This window comes from Staurois parvus, unplaced genomic scaffold, assembly GCF_062004578.1.
Source record: "Staurois parvus isolate SC_StPar_1 unplaced genomic scaffold, SC_StPar_1.0 ptg000274l, whole genome shotgun sequence".
NCBI lineage: Eukaryota > Metazoa > Chordata > Amphibia > Anura > Ranidae > Staurois > Staurois parvus.
Window position 1 is genome coordinate 904,416 of NW_028318070.1, and position 21,126 is coordinate 925,541.

The 21,126-nt window shown below is 42.1% G+C and overlaps 1 protein-coding gene across 7 annotated transcripts in view; it reads left to right on the plus strand.

The window, feature by feature from the left end:
- GRAMD1B (GRAM domain containing 1B) overlaps positions 1 to 21,126 on the plus strand; it is a 348,949-nt gene that overhangs the window by 207,877 nt on the left and 119,946 nt on the right. For all 7 annotated transcript variants that reach the window (XM_089681630.1, XM_089681631.1, XM_089681638.1 and 4 more), the window contains one exon: positions 214 to 424. In XM_089681630.1, the coding sequence (XP_089537756.1) occupies positions 214 to 424 (211 nt within the window). The remainder of the gene's footprint in view (positions 1 to 213; positions 425 to 21,126) is intronic.

A 21,126-nucleotide genomic window follows, 5' to 3' on the forward strand; every position in this document is an offset into this window, starting at 1 on the left:
CTGTCACTTTCACTCCTGCAATTTTAAATCTTGTTTTATATATAGCTAGTTTCAATTCAGTTATTTAGCCCCAGTAAAAGAGTGTTTGCGCTTTTTTTCTATCCTTAGTTTTATTTATATGCTTTGTCTGTTTTAGGCTGTAGCATTAGAAAAGCAGAATAGCTAGTACAGTTGTAATTTTGCATTTCTAATCATTCTCTTTCTCTTCCCCAGCACGGCAAGTAACTCGAACCGAAGCTCACCCGCCTGCTCTCCTGTCCTGCGCAAACGCTCCCGCTCTCCAACACCGCAGCAGAGTGAAGGAGAGGCCATGGTGGAAAAAAGTTCAGACCATTCTTCAGACAAATCTCCTCCCACCCCAGAGCCGGGGGTCCAGCGGAGTGGGTCGTCTCAGTCGGGACGCAGTGGGGGCAAAAATTCCAAGGTATGTCCTGCTTTTACTACAGCCTAACCATGTCTCCACTTCGAATATATTCTGTCCTATTAGTCTTCTGCTGGAGAGAATATTTTATTTGTATAATACATTGCTTTATGTGAGTATCAGGAGGATAGAGGAGCTAAACCAGATGTATACGTTTTCTGTTCACGGTTTTAATTTGCATTAATGTGTATCAGCCTTGACCTTGTTTCCTAGATCTGTGTTGGTGACATTTATACTGACATACTAGGGCTGATTTACTAATGTGGAGTACAAGCTATTTACTTAAACCATCGTTTCAACATAGAGGAACCCTTGAAATAACCTTCTGGTTTCAGATAACCCCTGCTAAAAATCACTATATCTACAGCTCATGATACATTAGAGCAGTGTTTCTCAACTCCAGTCCTCATGGACCCCCAACAGGTCATGTTTTCAGGATTTCCATTATTTTGCACAGGTGATTTGATCAGTTTCACTGCCTTAGTAATTACCACAGCTGTTTCTTCTGAGGGAAATCCTGAAAACATGACCTGTTGGGGGTCCATGAGGACTGGAGTTGAGAAACACTGCATTAGAGTGACAGTCAGTGGGAAGAATGCTCCTTACACTTCTGGTCTTTGGGAAGACTCCCCCACCCCACCCCTTACAGATCGCTAAAAAGACCAATGGTGTCAGTGGGAAATTATGTAAAAGGCAGAAATTGCTCATTGCTCAAGGAACCCCTAGCAACCTCTGGAGGAACCCTGGTTGAGATACCCTGACTTAAACTGAATTTTTAGTTTCCAAAGTACTTGCTAGTAAGTGAGGTGAACCAGTAGTGCGTTCACTTTGAATACCCAGTCCTGTGTGGGGAAAATGTAAGAATCCAGGATTTTTCTTGAACATGATTGGCTTGTTGAAGTAATCACGGCTTCATCTCATTCACTAAACCTGCTGAATATTAAGGCTTCGTTTACACTACGGAGGTGTGACCAAGTATGTACGCTTTTTTCAATGGGCTGCCCCATGTACAAGAAATGTGCAAAAATAAGTGCCTGCGCCATTTTAAGAAATCATGCTGCACCAGAACACATGGTACTGTGGTATAATGCATTTTGACATGCTCATTTGCAAGATGCATGGTGATGCCTTAATAGCACAATCAATGGAATTCATAAAGACTGGCTCAGATTGTGCAAAAGTGTCCCTCGTGTTCTAAACGTGGTTCAGAATGCCCCAAATCCATGTACCTGTCTAGAGCTTGTACTTCCTCCACTTTTTAGAATGCATGTGAGACACTTTTGCAAAACCTGTCTGTGTCAGTTTCTCTCTCTGTACACCAAATGAGAGTTGATCTTTATCAGCTTCACATTCAGAAGAAACAAATGGTCAGTATTTTATTTTGAATTTGGCATATTCATTGCACCACAATGTAAAAATGGTGCATTTTAAAACTACCTGCATTTGGTGCAGGAGTTGCTACCAGAACCAAGAGTCACATATGCTGCATGAATTTGATGCAATACATTCACAAGAGGGATTAATGCCAGAATGCGCAACAGCTTTATTGAATCCCCCGTGTGATTTTTTTTTTTTTATCGCAGGAAAGCATGTGATTTTGCATGCGTACACGCAGCGCACTGGTGTGAATGAAGTCTAAGGCCAGCCATACATGAGTCCGAATATCAGACCTAAGACTAATAGGCCGATTTTCGCTCTGTTAGTGGGTCAATGGTACCGGCTGGTTTTCGTAGTTCCTCCCCTTTTCGGTGTTGGAAAATTCGTGAAAAACGACCAGTTTTCGACTCGATGGTCAAATCGTACGATCATTTTTCCGAAAAGAATATGCGCATGAGCCGTGACCTGGAAGGAACAGAGGTTTCGCCTGTTATATGGGGTGAACTTTATGACTTGGTCGGCTGATTTTCGAAATCATTGATGGCTCCATCGGATTACCGAGCAAACGATGTTTTTGATTTTCGGACGAAAAATCGTTTGGAATTCGAACCATGTATGGCCTGCATAAGTGACCTGTATGGGGGAGATTTACTAAACTGGAGCGTGCATGTTCCGGTTCAGCTGTGCATGGTAGAAGCTGTGCAGCTTCTAATTGCAGCTTGTTCAATATAAGCTTTGACAAAAGAAATGGAAGCTGATTTATTTGCAGAGCTGCACCATATTTTGCACTCTGCAGTTTTAGCAAATCAACCCCTATGGGGTTTATTTATTAAATCTGGTTCACTCAGAATCTCGTGCAGTTTTTCATAGAAACCAATCAACTTCCAGGTTTTATTGCGAAAGCTTAACTGGACAAGCTGAGGTTAGAAGCTGATTGGCTATCATGCACAGCTGCACCAAATTCTGATTGAACCTGCTTTAGTAAATCCCCCCCTATGTGTCTTTTAGTAAATAAACCTGTTGACTTTGTCCAAGGTAAAGAAGATCATCTTGCCCTCCGTTCACATAATGCCTGACTTACAGTGAAGTTGCATGATTTCAAAGTGGGGGACCTGCCGACTTCAGGTGCGATTTGCAAGACGTCTGATACAGATATCTATGCAAATCGCACCAAAAATAGTGCATGTACTACTTTTGAAATCGGTGCGGCTCCAACCAAGTCGGAACCGCACAGATATGACAGATATGCGGAGAAAAGGAGTGACTTGGCATGCAAGTTGCAGGGCATGCAAATCGCATGCCAAGTCGCATCCAGTGTGAACCAGGGCTTAAGTATCCATTGCTAAGGAAATCTATCAGTGAAAAATGTATGAAGCTTGAAGGGAAAGCAGGAAGCAGAACAAAGTCTGCATTATAGCAGCTCGCACAGTTGGCCTTGTTCAGTAAAGGCAGAGAACAGTGTGCAAGCTAGAGGAACCTACTGCCGCCCATCAAAATAAATTACTCGCTTGCCTGACTTCAGGAAGTGATATCTTTTTGCTAGCCTTGAGATGCGGGAACATCATTGCCCCATGCACCTTTGTAATAGATTATTCCAGCATTTCTTGCTTCCTAGGTCTGCACTTTGTATGTCTAATTTCCCAACCTAGCTTTGAATGTTATGGAAGCCAATTGGATTGATTTACTAAAGGCAAATAGCACTAATTTTCCCAACAGCTTAGTGAATGTGGTGAAGTTCTGCTGATCGCCATCATCCAATTGCATGCAAGCAAAAATGCTGCTTTTTTTTTTATTATTATTTTCCTTGCACCTGATTGGGTATTCTTTGAAAAGTGAAGCTTCACCACATTCACTAGGCTATGGGAAAAATAAGTGCTACTTCCCTTGCCTTCAGTAAGTCCACCACAATGAGTATTAAAATGAGTTAGAAAATAAGTTCATCCATAATGTAAGGTACTTGCAAACATCAGTCTTCTCCAGCCAGACATGAGTGGACAGGGTGAGCGGCTCTGGTAAAAACCAGGGCTGTGGAGGCGGTAGATAAATACTCCGACTCCTCAGTTTTTTGTACTTCCGACTCCGACTCCTCTGTATTAATATGCGCATGTATTTTATACATTCCTTGAAGGAAAGAAAGGCAACATACATGTCATTACCACAGGACTACCGGCTGGGAAGCCAACAGTCTACTGTATTGAACAGTTTAAGCAAAAGACAAACACAATGAAAACAACAAAGTTTTATTAATTTTTTTTTATTAATTACTCAAGTGGCTGGATAGTAGCAGCAGGCATAAACATCAGGAACAGGAACTTTACCAGTCCAAAAATACAAACCACATTATTTGGTTGTTTTAGAACAAAAACAAAGCTTATCTATATGAACCAAAAACAAAATCTGTAAAACACTATGGAAAGTATAAGTATTGCCGCTCCTAATTGTGCGTTGCGTGTCATATAGTGAAGCACATGAAAAGCATGCTTCTTCACGGTCACTTAACGTGTTCGTTTTGCGATTACGTGAGGCACTGCATGCATTGGTCTTTATTCTTACAGTAGAGAAGTCATTAATTATAACTTTTTGTGAATTAAGACATTTAAACTTGCTTTTTTTTCAATTCCAATCTAAATTTAATCGGAGTCGGAGCATTGTTTGCCGACTCCGACTCCAGGTACCCAAAATTTCCTCCGACTCCACGACTCCGACTCCACAGCCCTGGTAAAAACAACGACAAACAATTCACAGATCTCAGTTGTGTTGGTGCTGTTGCTACTTTTGCATTACTGGCATTTACAAACTATCTGATTGCTCAGGAGAATGTGTTGGGCACAGTACGCAATAAAAGATTTGCCTGTCAATACTGTTCTTGGGGTACACAGTTTGCACATACATGTCTACTAGGAGCCTGCTGATGGCAGTAGAAGGTTCTCCGACTACAGAGAAGTTCTCAGAAGAGAAATTTGGGGGTCACTGACCTGGCACAAGCAAATATTAGTTTTCCAACACATCGTATGTATATGCTGGTTTTAGATCAGAAACAATGGGGTTGATTTATTTAAGGCAAATAGACTGTGCACTTTGCAAGTGCTGTTGCACTCTGCAAGGGCATTTGCTCCAGAGCTTCGTAAATGAGGGAACGTTCTGCTAACTTCAATCATGTGCAAGCAAAAATGCTCTTTTTTTTTTTTTTATTTTCCTTGCATGTGATTGGGTATTCTTTGCAAAATGAAGCTTTATTTCATTTACTCTGCTCTGGAGCAAATGCCCATGCATAGTGCAACTGCACTTGTAAAGTACACAGTTTAATTGCCTTTAGTTAATCAACCCCAAAGTGTGAGAGCCTGCTGCTTCAAAAACAAGCCACCACTGGCAGTTTACATATTACTGATTCATTTGCTTTAACATATGATTTTGGCTGTATGTGTAATATAATGTTAGGAGCAAAATGGTAGTATTTTCCTGTTCTATTTGGTGGCTGACAAGTGTTGAGATATGCTGAAGAAATGAGTGAAACACTCATCTCTGTCCATAAACCCTTAGCCATCACCTGAGAGTGGTTTTTGTGTATATATGCTTAGTGAATTCTTTGAGTGCTCTGTAGACATGTTTGGACTTCCTTCCTATTGTCCCTGATCCTGGCGAATGTTCATAATTCCTCTGTTTGTAGCGTGTTTGTCATACATACTGTAGGTGTTAACGTACATTGCAAGCAAATTATTAATATATCAAATTATGCCTCTGTTTCCTTGTCCTGAAATGATCCTCCTCACTTCCTGCTCTGAATAGGATTGGTGCAGCATTTGCCTGGGTTTCGGTCACTGGCTGATGCTGCTGGTGCCTATATATCTAGCAGTAAACCTAACCACAGGCTACTGGGGCAGAAAGCCAAGATACAACCTATATATCCAGCAGTAAACCTAACCACGGGCTACTGGGGCACAAAGCTAAGATACAACCTATATATCCAGCAGTAAACCTAGCCATGGGCTACTGGGGCAGAAAGCCAAGATACAACCTATATATCCAGCAGTAAACCTAACCACGGGCTACTGGGGCACAAAGCTAAGATACAACCTATATATCCAGCAGTAAACCTAGCCATGGGCTACTGGGGCAGGAAGCCAAGGTACAGCCTATATATCCAGCAGTAGGCTTAGCCATTGGCTACTGGGGCAGAAAGGCAAGATACAATCTATATATCTAGCAGTAAACCTAGCCACGGTCTACTTGTGCACAAAGCCAAGATACGACCTATATATTCAGCAGTAAATCTATCCACGGGTTACTGGGGCAGAAAGCCAAGGTACAGTCTGTATATCCAGCAGTAAACCTAGCCATGGACTACCAGGACAGGAAGCCAAGGTATAGCCTATATATCCAGCAGTAGGCTTAGCCATTGGCTACTGGGATGGGAAGCCAAAATGCAATCTATATATCCAGCAGTAAACCTAGCCACGGGCCACTGGGGCAGAAAGCCAAGGTACAGCTTATATATCCAGCAGTAGGCTTAGCCATTGGCTACTGGGGCAGAAAGCCAAGATACAACCTATATATCCAGCAGTAAACCTAACCATGGCTAGTGGGGCAGAAAGCTAAGATACAACCTATATATCCAGCAGTAAACCTAGCCATGGGCTACTGGGGCAGGAAGCCAAGGTATAGCCTATATATGCAGCAGTAGGCTTAGTCATTGGCTACTGGGGTGGAAAGCCAAGATACATTCTATATATCCAGCAGTAAACCTAGCCATGGGCTACTGGGGCAGCAAGCCAAGGTACAGCGTATATATCCAGCAGTAGGCTTAGCCTTGGCTACTGGGGCAGAAAGGCAAGATATAATCTATATATCCAGCAGTAAACCTAGCCATTGGCTACTGGGGCAGAAAGCCGAGGTACACCGTTATCCAGCTGTAAGCCTACCCATGAGCAGAAAACATTGCAAGTAAAGGATAAGTAGCTAGAATCCTTTCTACCTAAAGCAGTTCTTAGTAGGTCTTGAACATTGAGATGGAGTCTGCTACGTATGTAAACACTGCATTAGTGCGTGCAGGCCTGGTGGTGTGAACAAGCATTTCCAAACAAGTTTTATATTAACCACCTCCCGTCCGGCCCATGTATATAAATGGCCAGACGGTGGCAGTGCAGTGGCGGATGGCCATTTATAAACGGCTTCCCCGCCCCCTGCTTGTGCGCGCTCCCTGGGAGCGCGTAGCACCGTGATCCGGTGCCTGCTGTGTCCTCCGGACACAGTGGAACACCGATCATCGACCTCTGTGCGAGGTCACGATCATGTGATCACGGATTGGCCAATCAGTGATCACATGCAGAGTAGTAAGCAAGATGTCACTTGTGACATCATTGCTTACTACGTGTGAAATCTGTGAATGATCACAGAGGTCACATGGTACAAGGCTATTCACAACAGCCTTGTACCATGTGCAAGATTTTACCAATCGCAGCTCTCGCAGTATTTCTCAATGGCTACAAGAAAGCAGCCAGAGAAAAGGCGCAATGATTGCTTTTACAGCCTTTATGGGTGTAAAAGCAGAAAACAAAATCATCACCCCCCGCAAGTAGTACAGTTGCTAGGGTGACAGTATGTAAAAAAACAAAACCCATAAATAATAATATAAAAATGTAAACAAAAGTTTAAAAAGTATAATTTTTGATTATAAACTAATTTGGGTTATTGTTTTTTTACTAAAAAGATAGCTGAATAAGTTTTGGCCAAGATTTATGTTGAAATTTTATTTATTAGCAAAATTTTATAAGAAAAATACTTTTTTTTAAAATGTTTGGACATTTTCATTTATATAGCAAAAAAAATAAAAATCCCAGTGGTGAATAAATACCACCAAAATAAAGCTTTATCTGTCTCAAAAAAAATGCTAAGAAATTCATATGGGTACAGTGTTGTATGACCGCGCAATTGCCAGTAAAAGTGTGATAGCGCTGAAAGCTGAAAATTGGCCTGGACAGGAAGGGGGTAAAAGTGTCCGGACTTGAAGTGGTTAAATTACATTTTGCAAAACAGACTTTAGGTGTATGCATATTAATTACAACTTTCTTGTTTTGGATAGAGTGGTGAGGGATTGGAACCCCGGTGAGATGCAAGGGAGCTTATAAAAAACTAAATTTTTGCTAACATTTGATTGGATGATTTAAGTGGACATAGCTTCTCATCCACTTTAAGTGAGCAGTTTACATTATGTTCCTTTAATAAACCAACTTCATCTTGTTATGCAGCTTTCCCATTCATCCAACACTGCAAAGATGACCTTTGGTGGAACTCTGTTTATAGCTCAGGCCATGCTCCCATTGATCATACTCTGTGCCCACAGCATGTATGTGTGTGTATGTATATATATGTGTATATATATATATATATATATATATATATATATATATATATATATATATATATATATATATATATATATATGGAGCCTTATTCCTATTATCAGTTTTAGTTGCCTTTCCTTTCCCCTTTCATGGGTCTATACTGTGTCTTGATGAGCTCCCTGACCTTACCAAATTTTACTGTAGGCATAGGAACCTCTGCTGTGTGTACAGAAAAATGGCTGCTTTAAATTGCTTCCATTTGTTTAAGTATCAATAAGGATTTTCATCTCTACTCATACTTTTATTATAAGATAACACATAGATAAAATATAATTAAATTGCATTTTTGGTTATTTTGCACACAACAATTTTTTTAATCTTTTTGGATTTTTTTTCTTGTTACTCACTGTTATGCAAAATGACAGTGATGGCACCTAGAGAGGGGCTCAGTACAGGCAGGCGAGTTTGTAAGCAGACCTCGTAACCACCATAGGAGGGGTGCTCGTGAGAGCTGCATCTGTCAATGACAATGTTGTCTCAGAACTTCTAGCGCACCGTTATTCTCAGATGCATTAAATTCAAATTACTAACTCTGACATACAAAGCCATTCACAACGCTGCCCCAAACTACCTAACTGACCTGATACCCAAATACCACCCTACCCGTGCCCTTCGCTCCTCACAGGACCTCCTGCTCTCCAGCTCCCTGGTCTCCTCCTCCCACACCCAACTGCAGGACTTCTCCAGGACTTCCCCCCATCCTCTGGAACTCCCTACCCCAATCTATCAGACTGTCACCTACCCTCCTCACCTTCAGGCGCACCCTGAAAACCCATCTCTTCAGGAGAGCCTACCCCACCTTCACCTAACAGCCGATCTCCTCCACTCCTCCTACCACTCCATCCCCCACAGCCACTTCCTCCTGTACCACTATCCCCTCCCTCCTAGATTGTAAGCTCGAAAGAGCAGGGCCCTCGAACCCCTCGTGTATTGTATTGTACTCTATTGTCTCATGTTCTGTCCCCATCGCTAATGTACAGTGCTGAGCAAACCCTTTGGCGCTATATAAATACTGTATAATAATAATAATAATGTTCTCTTAGCAAGTGGAACCATGCCACATTATTCTACAGATTGTGGGCATGAATGTGTTAATGCGGCTTTTGTGTGGAAGCCAATTGACCTACCATTTCTACTTACATTTGGCCGCTGAGCAATGGACTCTGTGAGGCATCAACACTGCCTTTGTAGAACTTCAAGGGAGCAATAACAAAACCAGTTACCCTGCATATAGAGAGAGCAATGGCAACCCATCTACCAGAAAATGCTCCCATGAAACACTCTGCAGTATATGTTTGAGGATGCTTTCAGCATAGAACTCAGAGTGGACTGAGAACTGAGAGATCAGTGGTCATGTGATCACTCAGGTCTAGGGCTTAGTGCTGATGTGAGACAGCTGCAGCATAGAGGTGAGTATGTGTGGGGTTTTTTTTTTTTGTTAACCCCAAACTTCTCCTTTTTAAAGTAATATTTCAGCTAAAGCCTAACTAGTCTTAAAAATGTACACTCTTTCCTCATAATACCTATACTAACTAACCTGTGTAAAAAAGATGTATATACTTACCGATTTTCAACCCATTTCGGTCACGTGATCCAACACCTCTGTGTCAGCCAGTGGGGCTGTGGGGGCAGAGGAGGAAATGCCAACAACGGCTACACCATGGGGGCCTATGGGTGATGTCATCATTCCTGGCTTTCCCAGCTATTGGGCTTTCTCACCATACCCCTGCAGCTGGCTGACACAGTGGATCACATGACCAGTGGGATTCAAATATGTAAGTATTTACATCTTCCTTTTTTTTTTTATTTATTTATTTATTTATTTTTATATATTAATACAGAGGTTAGCTCGGATAGGTGTTAGGAGGGGGAAGGGAGCATTTTTAAGACTTGGGCTCTAGCTGGACTTCTATTTGAACTATTTTCAATCCTTATGCCGGTAGCCTTGTCACATAGATAGGTATATTATATTGTATTAAACTTTTTTTTTTACATTTCTTCATTTGCTTCCTCTCTTCTGGTCTGAAAGTGATTTCACACATTCCAGAAGTATTTGTGGACATTTTATTTTTTTTTCATTTATGTGGAAAAGGGGCTTTCTCAGCTAAGCACACCCTCCTGCCTGCATGCCTAAGCCAAGTGTAGATGGATTCCAGCAAGTACATGCTACATGAATCATCTGCCATTATTCAAGATGGCCGCAGCTATAAAAGCATGGAGACATAAATTATTGTGCAAAACTTTTTAGGTAGGTGTGAAAAAATTCTGTAAACTAAAAATGCTTTCAGAAATAGAAGTGTTAATAGTTTATTTTTTATCAATTAACAAAATGGAAAGTGGATGCATAGAAATCCAAATCAAATCAATATTTGGTGTGACCACCCTTTGCCTTCAAAACGGCATCAATTCTTCTAGGTACACTTGCACACAGTTTTTGAAGGACTCGGCAGGTAGGTTGTTCCAAACTTCTTGGAGAACTAACCTCAGGTCTGTGGATGTAGGCTGCCTCAAATCCTTCTGTTTTTTCATGTAATACCAGACAGACTCCATGATGTTGAGATCAAGGATCTGTGGGAGGCATACCAATACTTTAAGAACTCCTTGTTTTTTACACTGAAGATAGTATGTTTGGGGTGGTTGTCCTGATGCAGGATAAATTTGGGGCCAATCACACTCCTCCCTGATTGTATGGCATAATGGATCTGCCTGTATTTCTCAGCATTGAGGACACCATTGACCCTGACCAAATCTCCAACTATATTTGCAGATATGCAGCCCCAATTTGCCTGGAACCTCCACCATGCTTCACAGTTGCCTGTAGACACTCATTATTGTACCACTCTCCAGCCCTTCGGGAAACAAACTGTGTCCTTGTTCAGTCAAATATTTCACATTTTGACTCATCAGTCCAGAGCACCTGCTGCCATTTTTCTGCACCCCAGTCCCTATGTTTTTTTGTGCATAATTGAGTCGCTTAGCCTTGTGTTTTATATTGAAGGTAAGACTTTTTGGCCATAATTCATCCATGAAGACCACTTCTGACCAGACTTCTTTTTGTCTTGTTGCTGTGCTCAGTCTTGCAATGGTGTATGTCCTGTGACATGAACCTGTCTTCCACAACCTCACCTTGGTAGCAGAGTTTGGCTTTTCCTCACCCAGCCTCATACACAGCCGTTTGTTTATTATTGACTATGTTTCAACCTACATATGAAGTTGATGATCATTAGCACCAGTTTGGTATAACTGGATTATCATACACCTAACTCTAATCCTGCAAAATCCCTGATTTTGTGCAAGTGTAAGAATTGATGCTGGTTTGAAGCCAAAGGGTAGTCACACCAAATATTAATTTGATTTAGTTTTTTCTTCTGTTAGCTCACTTTGCATTTTGTAAATTAATAAAAATAAACATTTTGAAATAAATATTTTTGAAAGTGTTCTTGACAGCATTTCTTCACACCTACCTAAAACTTTTGCACAGTACTGTAGATGGATGACAGAGTTTGCTTTTAACAATAAAAATGAACTAAAGTCAGAAATGCAAGTCCTGCTAGAACGGTTCAGACCAGGGGCAGACTGACCATTTGGAAACTCAGCACTGACCGAGGGCCCAGGGTCAGTAGGGGGCCCCATGAGATGCCCCTGGTACCTTTTTCATAGGCTTTTTTGAGTTTGGGCAAGGACACAGGGGCCCCATGATCCTCTATTACCCCGGGGGCCCCATGAGTTGTCAGTCCGCCCCTGGTTCAGGCTGGCCCCTTTTGCAGGTATAGCTATGTAAAATGTTATAAATGCCTATACTGTTTAAAATCCAGTAATACACTGTCTCATCCTGCTCTGCACATGCTCATATAATTTGCACATGCTCAGTTGCTCTCTATTTTTCAGTGTTGTGCTGAGAGTCCATTTTGCTGACAGCCTAAAGATTTACTGCTGCTCAGGGGCTCTGGGCTTCAGCAAAATGGCCGCCTCCGGCAAGAAGAAACAGGAACAATGCTGGAGGCAATTTACTACACACTAATTTTGTTAGCATATTCATTAATGTGGAATGTATATTCCTTGCTAAAGAACATTATTTTTTATCAAGTTGTTATGGGTTCCACTTCAAGAAGTTTGTTCTGCCTGGAGTTCAGCTTTAAGTATAGACAGGCTTTATGTCATTACAGGGGTCTTAGATTCTGTTTTTTATTATCCATGATTTTTGTGTTTTGGGTGGAGATTTTGAACAGTTCCTATTCTGTTTCCTTGGAAGTTATAACAAAGTTTCTGGTAGTTATCAGGAAGCAGTTGTCATATAATTTCCAGTTGTGAGTCTAGTTCTTGTTCCCAGTTATAGCTGATGTGTAAAATATGTATTAGTCTGCAGTGGTTAGAACAAGGAGATGTTCTACATATCCCTAGAGAGGTCAGTCAGCTAATAATCTGCAAATTATTATTGCAGAAAATAGGACATTCTTCTAAGCAGGATCTACTCGGTGAACAAGCCACAAGTCAGTAAGTTCATTGTATGCAGGGAATCTTCCTGCCACAGTAGGGTTATCATTCTCAGATGAGAGAGAACCTGGCTTAAAATAGATCCGTTTCTTGTCTGTTTCTCACTGAAAAAGGGAAGTGCAAAATGTTTTGTGTTTTCACACACTTTATCTGCCACGTCCCATAATGATTTTTATAGCCTTATAACCCATGGATTTCGCAGGGCCATGTCACATATATACATAGACCAGACAAACAGAAAAAGACCTATAGTTGTGTATTTTTAGCTTCCGCTAATTGCCAGGTAGTTAAAGTCTGCATTAACTTGATAAACAGATAACACCTTCAATGGAGAACTGCTCATCAACATCACAATCCTAATCAGTGTTAGAGATTCAGACACCTAAATGCAGATGAAAATCTCTGTGATTTTCTGTGAAAGTTGCACTTAATTCTACCACCTTCCTCCAAGAGCCTCCCTGTTAGGAGTTAAGGAATATTCTTTAAATTGTATTGCTGCTGATTATTATTATACAGGATTTATTATGATTATTGTGATGCATTTTTCATTGCGGTTTACATCACTTTTGTCTTTTCAATTATATCTTCAGTTTGATTTGTCCAGGTTGGTGACAGATTGTCTGTCTTATGAGAGGCTTTCCAAAGCATTGGCAAGCAAACCACACCTGGGGTCCAGAACTGGGAAATGCTGATATTTTTAGTTCTGGATCAATAACATACCAATACTCTTGATCCCAGCACATATGGCACTTTGATTCCAGAAATGGCACACTGATTCTTACAGATCTCAGAGCATTTACAGATTGCCAGTTTGCAAATCTAGAAAAATGGTACACTGGCAAGGTCCAGACCAATGGCTGTGACATTTACAGTCCCACATCTATGGTTCATGGACACGTGTGGTCTTGAAGGACTGACACTGAGCTTAAGGTACACCAGCATTGGAATACTGACACTCAGAAACCTACAGTAATGGGACACTTCAACTCATTACATACACATTACGGACTGTTGGCATCAAGAAAAAAAAACAGGCTCATGGGGTCCAAGGAATAATAATGGTATAATAATAATAAGGTAAAGCTACTGTGACACAGTTACTTTTAGGCTCCAGGAAATATGGCACACTGACTCTTGCGGTCCAGAAATGATGGAGCAATGACTATAGGCATCTGAAAATAAATTTAGAACTGACTATTGGGGTCCAATATTGATAGAATGCTGATTCTTTGGGTCCAGCAATGTCTATAGGCGGCTGAGAATGATGGAGAACTGACTATTGGGGTTCAATATTGATAGAATGCTGATTCTTTGGGTCCAGCAATGTCTATAGGCAGCTGAGAATGATGGAGAACTGACTATTGGGGTTCAATATTGATAGGATGCTGATTCTTTGGGTCCAGCAATGACTATAGGCGTCTGAGAATGATGGAGAACTGACTACGTGGGTTCAATAATGATAGAATGCTGATTCTTGGGTCCAAGAATGATGAAACACTGACTTTTGGGGTCAAAGAATAAAGGAGTACTGACTTTTGGGTTCAAAGAATATTAGAACACTGACTCTTGGGTACAAGAATAATGGAGCAGTGACTCCTTGGAATGATGGAGCATTGACTCTTGGGGTCCAAAAATGGTGGCGCACTGACAGTTGGAGTCCAAAAATGATGGAATACTGACTGTTGAGGTCCAAAAATGGTGGAACACTGACTGTTGGGGTCCAAGGATAATGGAGCACTAACTGACGCACTGACTGTTGGGGTCCAAGAATGATGGAGCACTGACTGTTGGGGTCCAAGGATAATGAAGCACTAACTGACGCACAGACTGTTGGGGTCCAAGAATGATGGAGCACTGACTGTTGGGGTCCAAGAATGATGGAGCACTGACTGTTGGGGTCCAAGAATGATGGAGCACTGACTGTTGGGGGGTCCAAGAATGATGGAGCACTGACTGTTGGGGGGTCCAAGAATGATGGAGCACTGACTGTTGGGGGGTCCAAGAATGATGGAGCACTGACTGTTGGGGTCCAAAAATGGTGGAGCACTGACTGTTGGGGTCTAAGAATGGTGAAACGCTGACTGTTGGGGTCCAAAAATGGTGAAACACTCAGGCTCCAAAATACCGTAGAGCCATTTATTGCTATGGCCTCACTGGGGGTTCATTAGCTGGTGTGTTACCTCTGGATGTTTTTGTAATGATGTCAGGTGTTCAGGAGATCTGCCTACTGAGTAGTTCCCAATCAATTAATGAGAAAATCTTGTGTTTGATGCAATATCTTCCAATCCTCTTATTTACAAATTGGTTGATGATTGATATGCTGATCAATTTGCCTTTTTATACCATCAGATGCACACCAAAATATTTCCTGCATGTTCTTACACGCCTTTACTGGCTGAATTTGCCTAATTAGGTCACATCTGCCATTCACCCAACATCTGAATTCTTTAATGAGAAATAAAGGTCTACTTATAATTGGAGCCATGATTTTTTTCCCCCCGTTTTAGAAACATTAACCAGTTTTTAAATGATAAATCAATGATTTTAGGTGGGTCTTGGATATAAAAGCAAAATGTACTCATCAGTCTCTCCACCCTCCATTTCCCCATCTCAAATCACTGCATGATAGCTGTAAAAAAAAAAAAAAAAAAACCATGGGAAAAAATTGGAAACTAAACCAACCTTCTACACTGGAAAGGTTGACATCATAGTCCAGAATGCCGAGGAATGTTTCCTAAAAGTGTATGTATGTTTGTTTTTTGTTTAGCTATAAGGCTCCATGCACACGAGTGTCATAGTCCGCTGTCATAGGAGCGGTTATCAGCATTAGATGCTAATAGTGTTGTCCTATGTGTCCATGTGCACTATTTCCGGCTAGTAGCGATTTTCAAGCTTCAGTGTTTAGGAGCAGAAAAAAAATTGTTTTTGCAGAGTTTTTGGGAGTTTTTTCTGGCAGAAAAAAAAAACGCTCAACCCTCCTAAATGCTACTAAAACGCCCCTAACAGCTTTTTTTCCCTTCCCATTTGTCTTCCTTACATGTACTGTTAAAATTCTAATAAAACTCTAGCGCTTCTAAATGCTACTGAAACATGCTGTTACCAGCATTTTTTCCCAGCTTTTTTTGAGCTAAAAAAAACCCGCTAGTGTGCATGGAGCCTAATGTGAGGATTTGTAGATTGATGTATTCCAAACTTTACTTCTTGTATTTCCTACAAAATGTTGAGGCATTTCCTGCTATGAAAATAAGGGCTCCCTCTGCTGGCAAATTATGGCACTGTCTTAAAAAAAAAAAAACAAAAACATACTTTACAGGTTCTTATGTGCATGATCCCTGTCCTTGCTCACATTGCAGTGATTTGTTTCTTTTTTGCACTCTATTATACACAGTGTATTTATAGTTGATATACTGCTTAGAGGAAGCCTGTGCTGAGAAAAAATGGAAACTCCTTTGTTTTTTTTTTTGATTTTTTATTTTGAAAATGCTGGTTGCCTGACTGTCCATCTGAACCTCTGATTTCAATTGAGTCACTGATCTGGAACAAGTATGCAGATGGGTATCTCTGCCATCCTTTGCTGCACACTTCTTTTAGGTCAATAACTCACGGACTCTTAGGGTAAAGGAATTAGGATATGCGGCCTTTTTGGGTAATGAAACATATATGTTACAATACATTTTGGGATCCCAGAGCAATGAGTCAAGGAGTAAGGACACACTATATGTAACGTTTCTGAACAATTACTGGTATTAGAAGTCCATTTTCATGCCTTAGTTCTTATACCTAAAAAAATGGCTCCTGAAGTTTTTTTTTTTTTGTTTTTTTTATGAGGTTTTCAGGCGTCTTGTGTTACCTTGAGAAAACCATTCAGAGGTGTACATAGAGAAGGCAATAGCAATAAAGAAGTCTTGCCTGATGGCAGTCTACCTGCTCTTTCTCGGGGAGATTGCAGATCACATCACACACATTGTCCGCCTCACATCCCTGAGCTGCCAATCCAACCACACAGTACAGCACCTGTGGATTTTATAACTCCGTAACTGGAAGCAGCCATGCTCTATAGGAGAGACTGGTCAGTGCTATGAGCTGCAGAGATAACATCAACAATCAGGCTCCAAAATATTGTAGAGCCATTTATTGCTATGGCCTCACTGGGGGTTCATTAGCTGGTGTGTTACCTCTGGATATTTTTGTAATTATTTTTTTCAGGTACTTATATAGCGCCATCAATTTACGCAGCGCTTTACATATATATTGTACATTCACATCAGTCCCTAACCCTCAAGGGGCGTACAATCTAAGGTCCCTAACTTACATTCATACATACACATACTAGGGACAATTTAGACAGGAGCCAATTCACCGACCAGCATGTCTTTGGAGTGTGGGAGGAAACCAGAGTACCTGGAGGAAACCCACGCAGGCACAGGGAGAGCATGCAAACTCCAGGCAGGTGGTGCCGTGGCTGGGATTCGAACCGACGACCCTAGTACTGCCAGGCGGAAGTGCTAACCATTTAGCCACTGTGCTGCCCAATGATGTCAGGTATTCAGGAGATCTGCCTTCTGAGTAGTTCCCAATCAATTACTGAGCATATCTTGTGTTTGATGCAATATCTTTCAATCCTCTTATTTACAAATTGGTTGATGATTGATATGCTGATTAATTTGCCTTTTTATACCATCAGATGCACACCAAAATATTTCCTGCATGTTCTTACACGCCTTTACTGGCTGAATTTGCCTAATTAGGTCACATCTGCTGCCATTCACCCAACATCTCAATTCTTTAATGAGAAATAAAGGTCTACTTATAATTGGAGCCATGATTTTTTTCCCCAGTTTTAGAAACATTAACCAGTTTTTAAATGATAAATCAATGATTTTATTAAGGTGGGTCTTGGATAGGGGTGGACTGACAACTCATGGGGCCCCCGGGCAATAGGGGATCATGGGGCCCCTGTGTCCTTGCCCAAACTCAAAAAAAGTACCAGGGGCATCTCATGGGGCCCCCTACTGACCCCGCCGGGCCCTCGGGCAGTGCCCAAGTTTCCAAATGGTCAGTACGTCCAAGACTCTTGGATATAAATGCAAAATGTACTTATTAGTCTCTCCCCCCTCCACTTCCCCATCTCAAATCACTGCATGATAGCATTTTCAGTGGGAAGTCAGCCATGGTAGCCTATGTATTCCTCCCAGTAGGTTTTTCTTTGGAAGCAGACATTTTGGGCTGAACTACCTATCAGCCTTCAGCTTGCTGGAGCCAACTTTTTAGGCCAGTTTGGTCCATGCTCACTTGATGACTTGCTTCTGTTCACTTTTACTGCACCACACAACAAAACCATTTCAGAAGACTCCTAAAACAATATACAGTTGCAAGAAAAAGTATGTGAACCCCTTGGGATTACGTGGAGTTTTGCATGAATTGGGCATAAAATGTGCTCTGAACATCATCTAAGTCACAACAATAGAAGAACACAGTCTGCTGAACATAATACTACACAAACATTAGATGTTGCCATGGTTTAATTGCACATAACATGCAAACATTCACAGTGCAGGGAGGAAAAAGTATGTGAGGCCCTAGCTTAATGACTTCTCCCAGAGCTAATTGGAGCCAGGAGTGAGCCAACCTTGACTCCAATCAGTGTGATGATATTGGATGTGTTGCTGACAGCTGTCCTGCCCTTAAAAAACACACACCTATTTTGGGTTTACTGGTTTCAAGAAGCACTGTCGGATGTGAACCATGCCTCGCAGAAAAGAGCCCTCAGAAGACCTACGATCAAGAATTGTTGACTTGCATGAAGCTGGAAAGGGTTACAAGAGTATCTCCAAAAGCCTTGATGTTCATGTGTCCACGGTAAGACAGACTGTCTACAAATGGAGAAAGCTTAGCACTGTTGCTACTCTCCCTAGGCTTGGTCGTCCTGTAAAAATGACTGCAAGAGCACAGCGCAGAATGCTGCATGAGGTAAAGAAGAATCCCAGAGTGTCAGCTAAAGACCTACAGAAATCTCTGGCACATGCTAACATTTTTGTTGACACATCTACAATAAGGAAAACAGTAAACAAGAATGGAGTACATGGGAGGACACCACAGAAGAAGCCATTGCTGTCCAAAAAAATATTGCAGCACGTTTGAAGTTTGAAAAAGAGCACCTGGATGTTCCACAGCGCTACTGGCAAAATATACTGTGGACAGATGAAACCAAGATTGAGTTGTTTGGGAAGAACACACAACACTATGTGTGGAGAAAAACACAAAACTGTTTCAGTGTAGCAATATTCTTGGGATGTCTGGTGTGAATCGCTCTCTTAAGGTCATGCCACAGCATTTCAATCGGGTTGAGGTCAGGACTCTGACTGGGCCACTCCAGAAGGCGTATTCTGTGCTGTTGCAGCCATTGTTTTGTTGAATTACTTGTATGCTTTGGGTCATTGTCCTGTTGCATCACCCATCCTCTGCGGAGCTTCAGTTGGCGGACAGATGGTCGTACGTTTTCCTGCAAAATGTCTTGATAAACTCTGGAATTCATTTTCCCATCAATGACAACAATCCGTCCAGGCCCTGAGGCAGCAAAGCAGCCCCAAACCATGATGCTCCCTCCGCCATGTTTCACAGTGGGATGAGGTTTTGATGTTGGTGTGCTGTGCCTTTTTTTCTCCACACCTAGTGTTGTGTGTTCTTCCCAAACAACTCAATCTTGGTTTCATCTGTCCACAGTATATTTTGCCAGTAGTGCTGTGGAACATCCAGGTGCTCTTTTGCAAACTTCAATCGTGCTGCAATCTTCTTTTTGGACAGCAATGGCTTCCTCCGTGGTGTCCTCCCATGTACTCCATTCTTGTTTAATGTTTTCCTTATTGTAGATGTGTCAACAAAAATGTTAGCATGTGCCAGAGATTTCTGTAGGTCTTTAGCTGACACTCTGGGATTCTTCTTTACCTCATGCAGCATTCTGCGCTGTGCTCTTGCAGTCATTTTTACAGGACGACCACGCCTAGGGAGAGTAGCAACAGTGCTAAACTTTCTCCATTTGTAGACAGTCTGTCTTACCGTGGACACATGAACATCAAGGCTTTTGGAGATACTTTTGTAACCCTTTCCAGCTTCATGCAAGTCAACAATTCTTGATGGTAGGTCTTCTGAGAGCTCTTTCCTGCGAGGCATGGTTCACATCAGACAGTGCTTCTTGAAACCAGTAAACCCAAAACAGGTGTGTGTTTTTTAAGGGCAGGACAGCTGTCAGCAACACATCCAATATCATCACACTGATTGGAGTCAAGGTTGGCTCACTCCTGGCTCCAATTAGCTCTGGGAGAAGTCATTAAGCTAGGGCCTCACATACTTTTTCCTCCCTGCACTGTGAATGTTTACATGTTATGTGCAATTAAACCATGGCAACATCTAATGTTTGTGTAGTATTATGTTCAGCAGACTGTGTTCTTCTATTGTTGTGACTTAGATGACGTTCAGAGCACATTTTATGCCCAATTCATGCAAAACTTTACGTAATCCCAAGGGGTTCACATACTTTTTCTTGCAACTGTATATATATATATTGTGACAGTGTGGCGATCTGTCACCCAGGATTCTCAACAAAGCCGGTTGAGGGTCTCCAGGGTAAGTGTTTGATACGGAGGAAAGTGGCTTTTCACTTTCCTCCTTTGTTTGTAAGGTCCATTTTGGGATCTGGAGCCTGGAGATTTCAAAGAGATCTGGGAGGGATGAAATCTCCAATCCTGGGACCAGGTTTTGGAAATGGCCAGGATACTGATTGCACAGGTGTGTGCGGGCCTTTTCATAGAGTTAGGGCTCGTTCACACTTGGCTGTTTTGCCAACGCTTGCCAAATGCCCCTATAGCGTTTGGCAAGCGTTGGTCCGGCGTTTGCGGAGCGTTTTATAACGCTCCGCAAACGCTGCATGCGGCCGGGCGTTTGCGGAGCGGCACCATAGATGAGAATAGGAGGCTTCAACGCCTCCTGACTCGTCCAGAGGCGTCCGTTTTGCCGCGACGCAAACGCTCCCGTTAGAACAGCACCATGTGCTGTAATGTGCAGAATTGGCAGAGGCGTTTGGGAAGAGGTAAAAACGCTTCCCAAACTCCTCTCTGCCGCCTGCACACAGCGCTAGTGTGAACGTAGCCTTAGGACCAGGGTTCTGGGCTCCACCCCGGCAGATAGGAGTCAGGAGGGCTCAACCCTGGCAGATAGGAGTCAGGAGGGCTCAACCCTGGCAGATAGGAGTCAGGAGGGCTCAACCCTGGCAGATAGGAGTCAGGAGGGCTCAACCCTGGCAGATAGGAGTCAGGAGGGCTCAACCCTGGCAGATAGGAGTCAGGAGGGCTCAACCCTGGCAGATAGGAGTCAGGAGGGCTCAAGCCCGGAAGATAGGAGTCAGGAGGGCTCAAGCCCGGCAGATAGGAGTCAGGG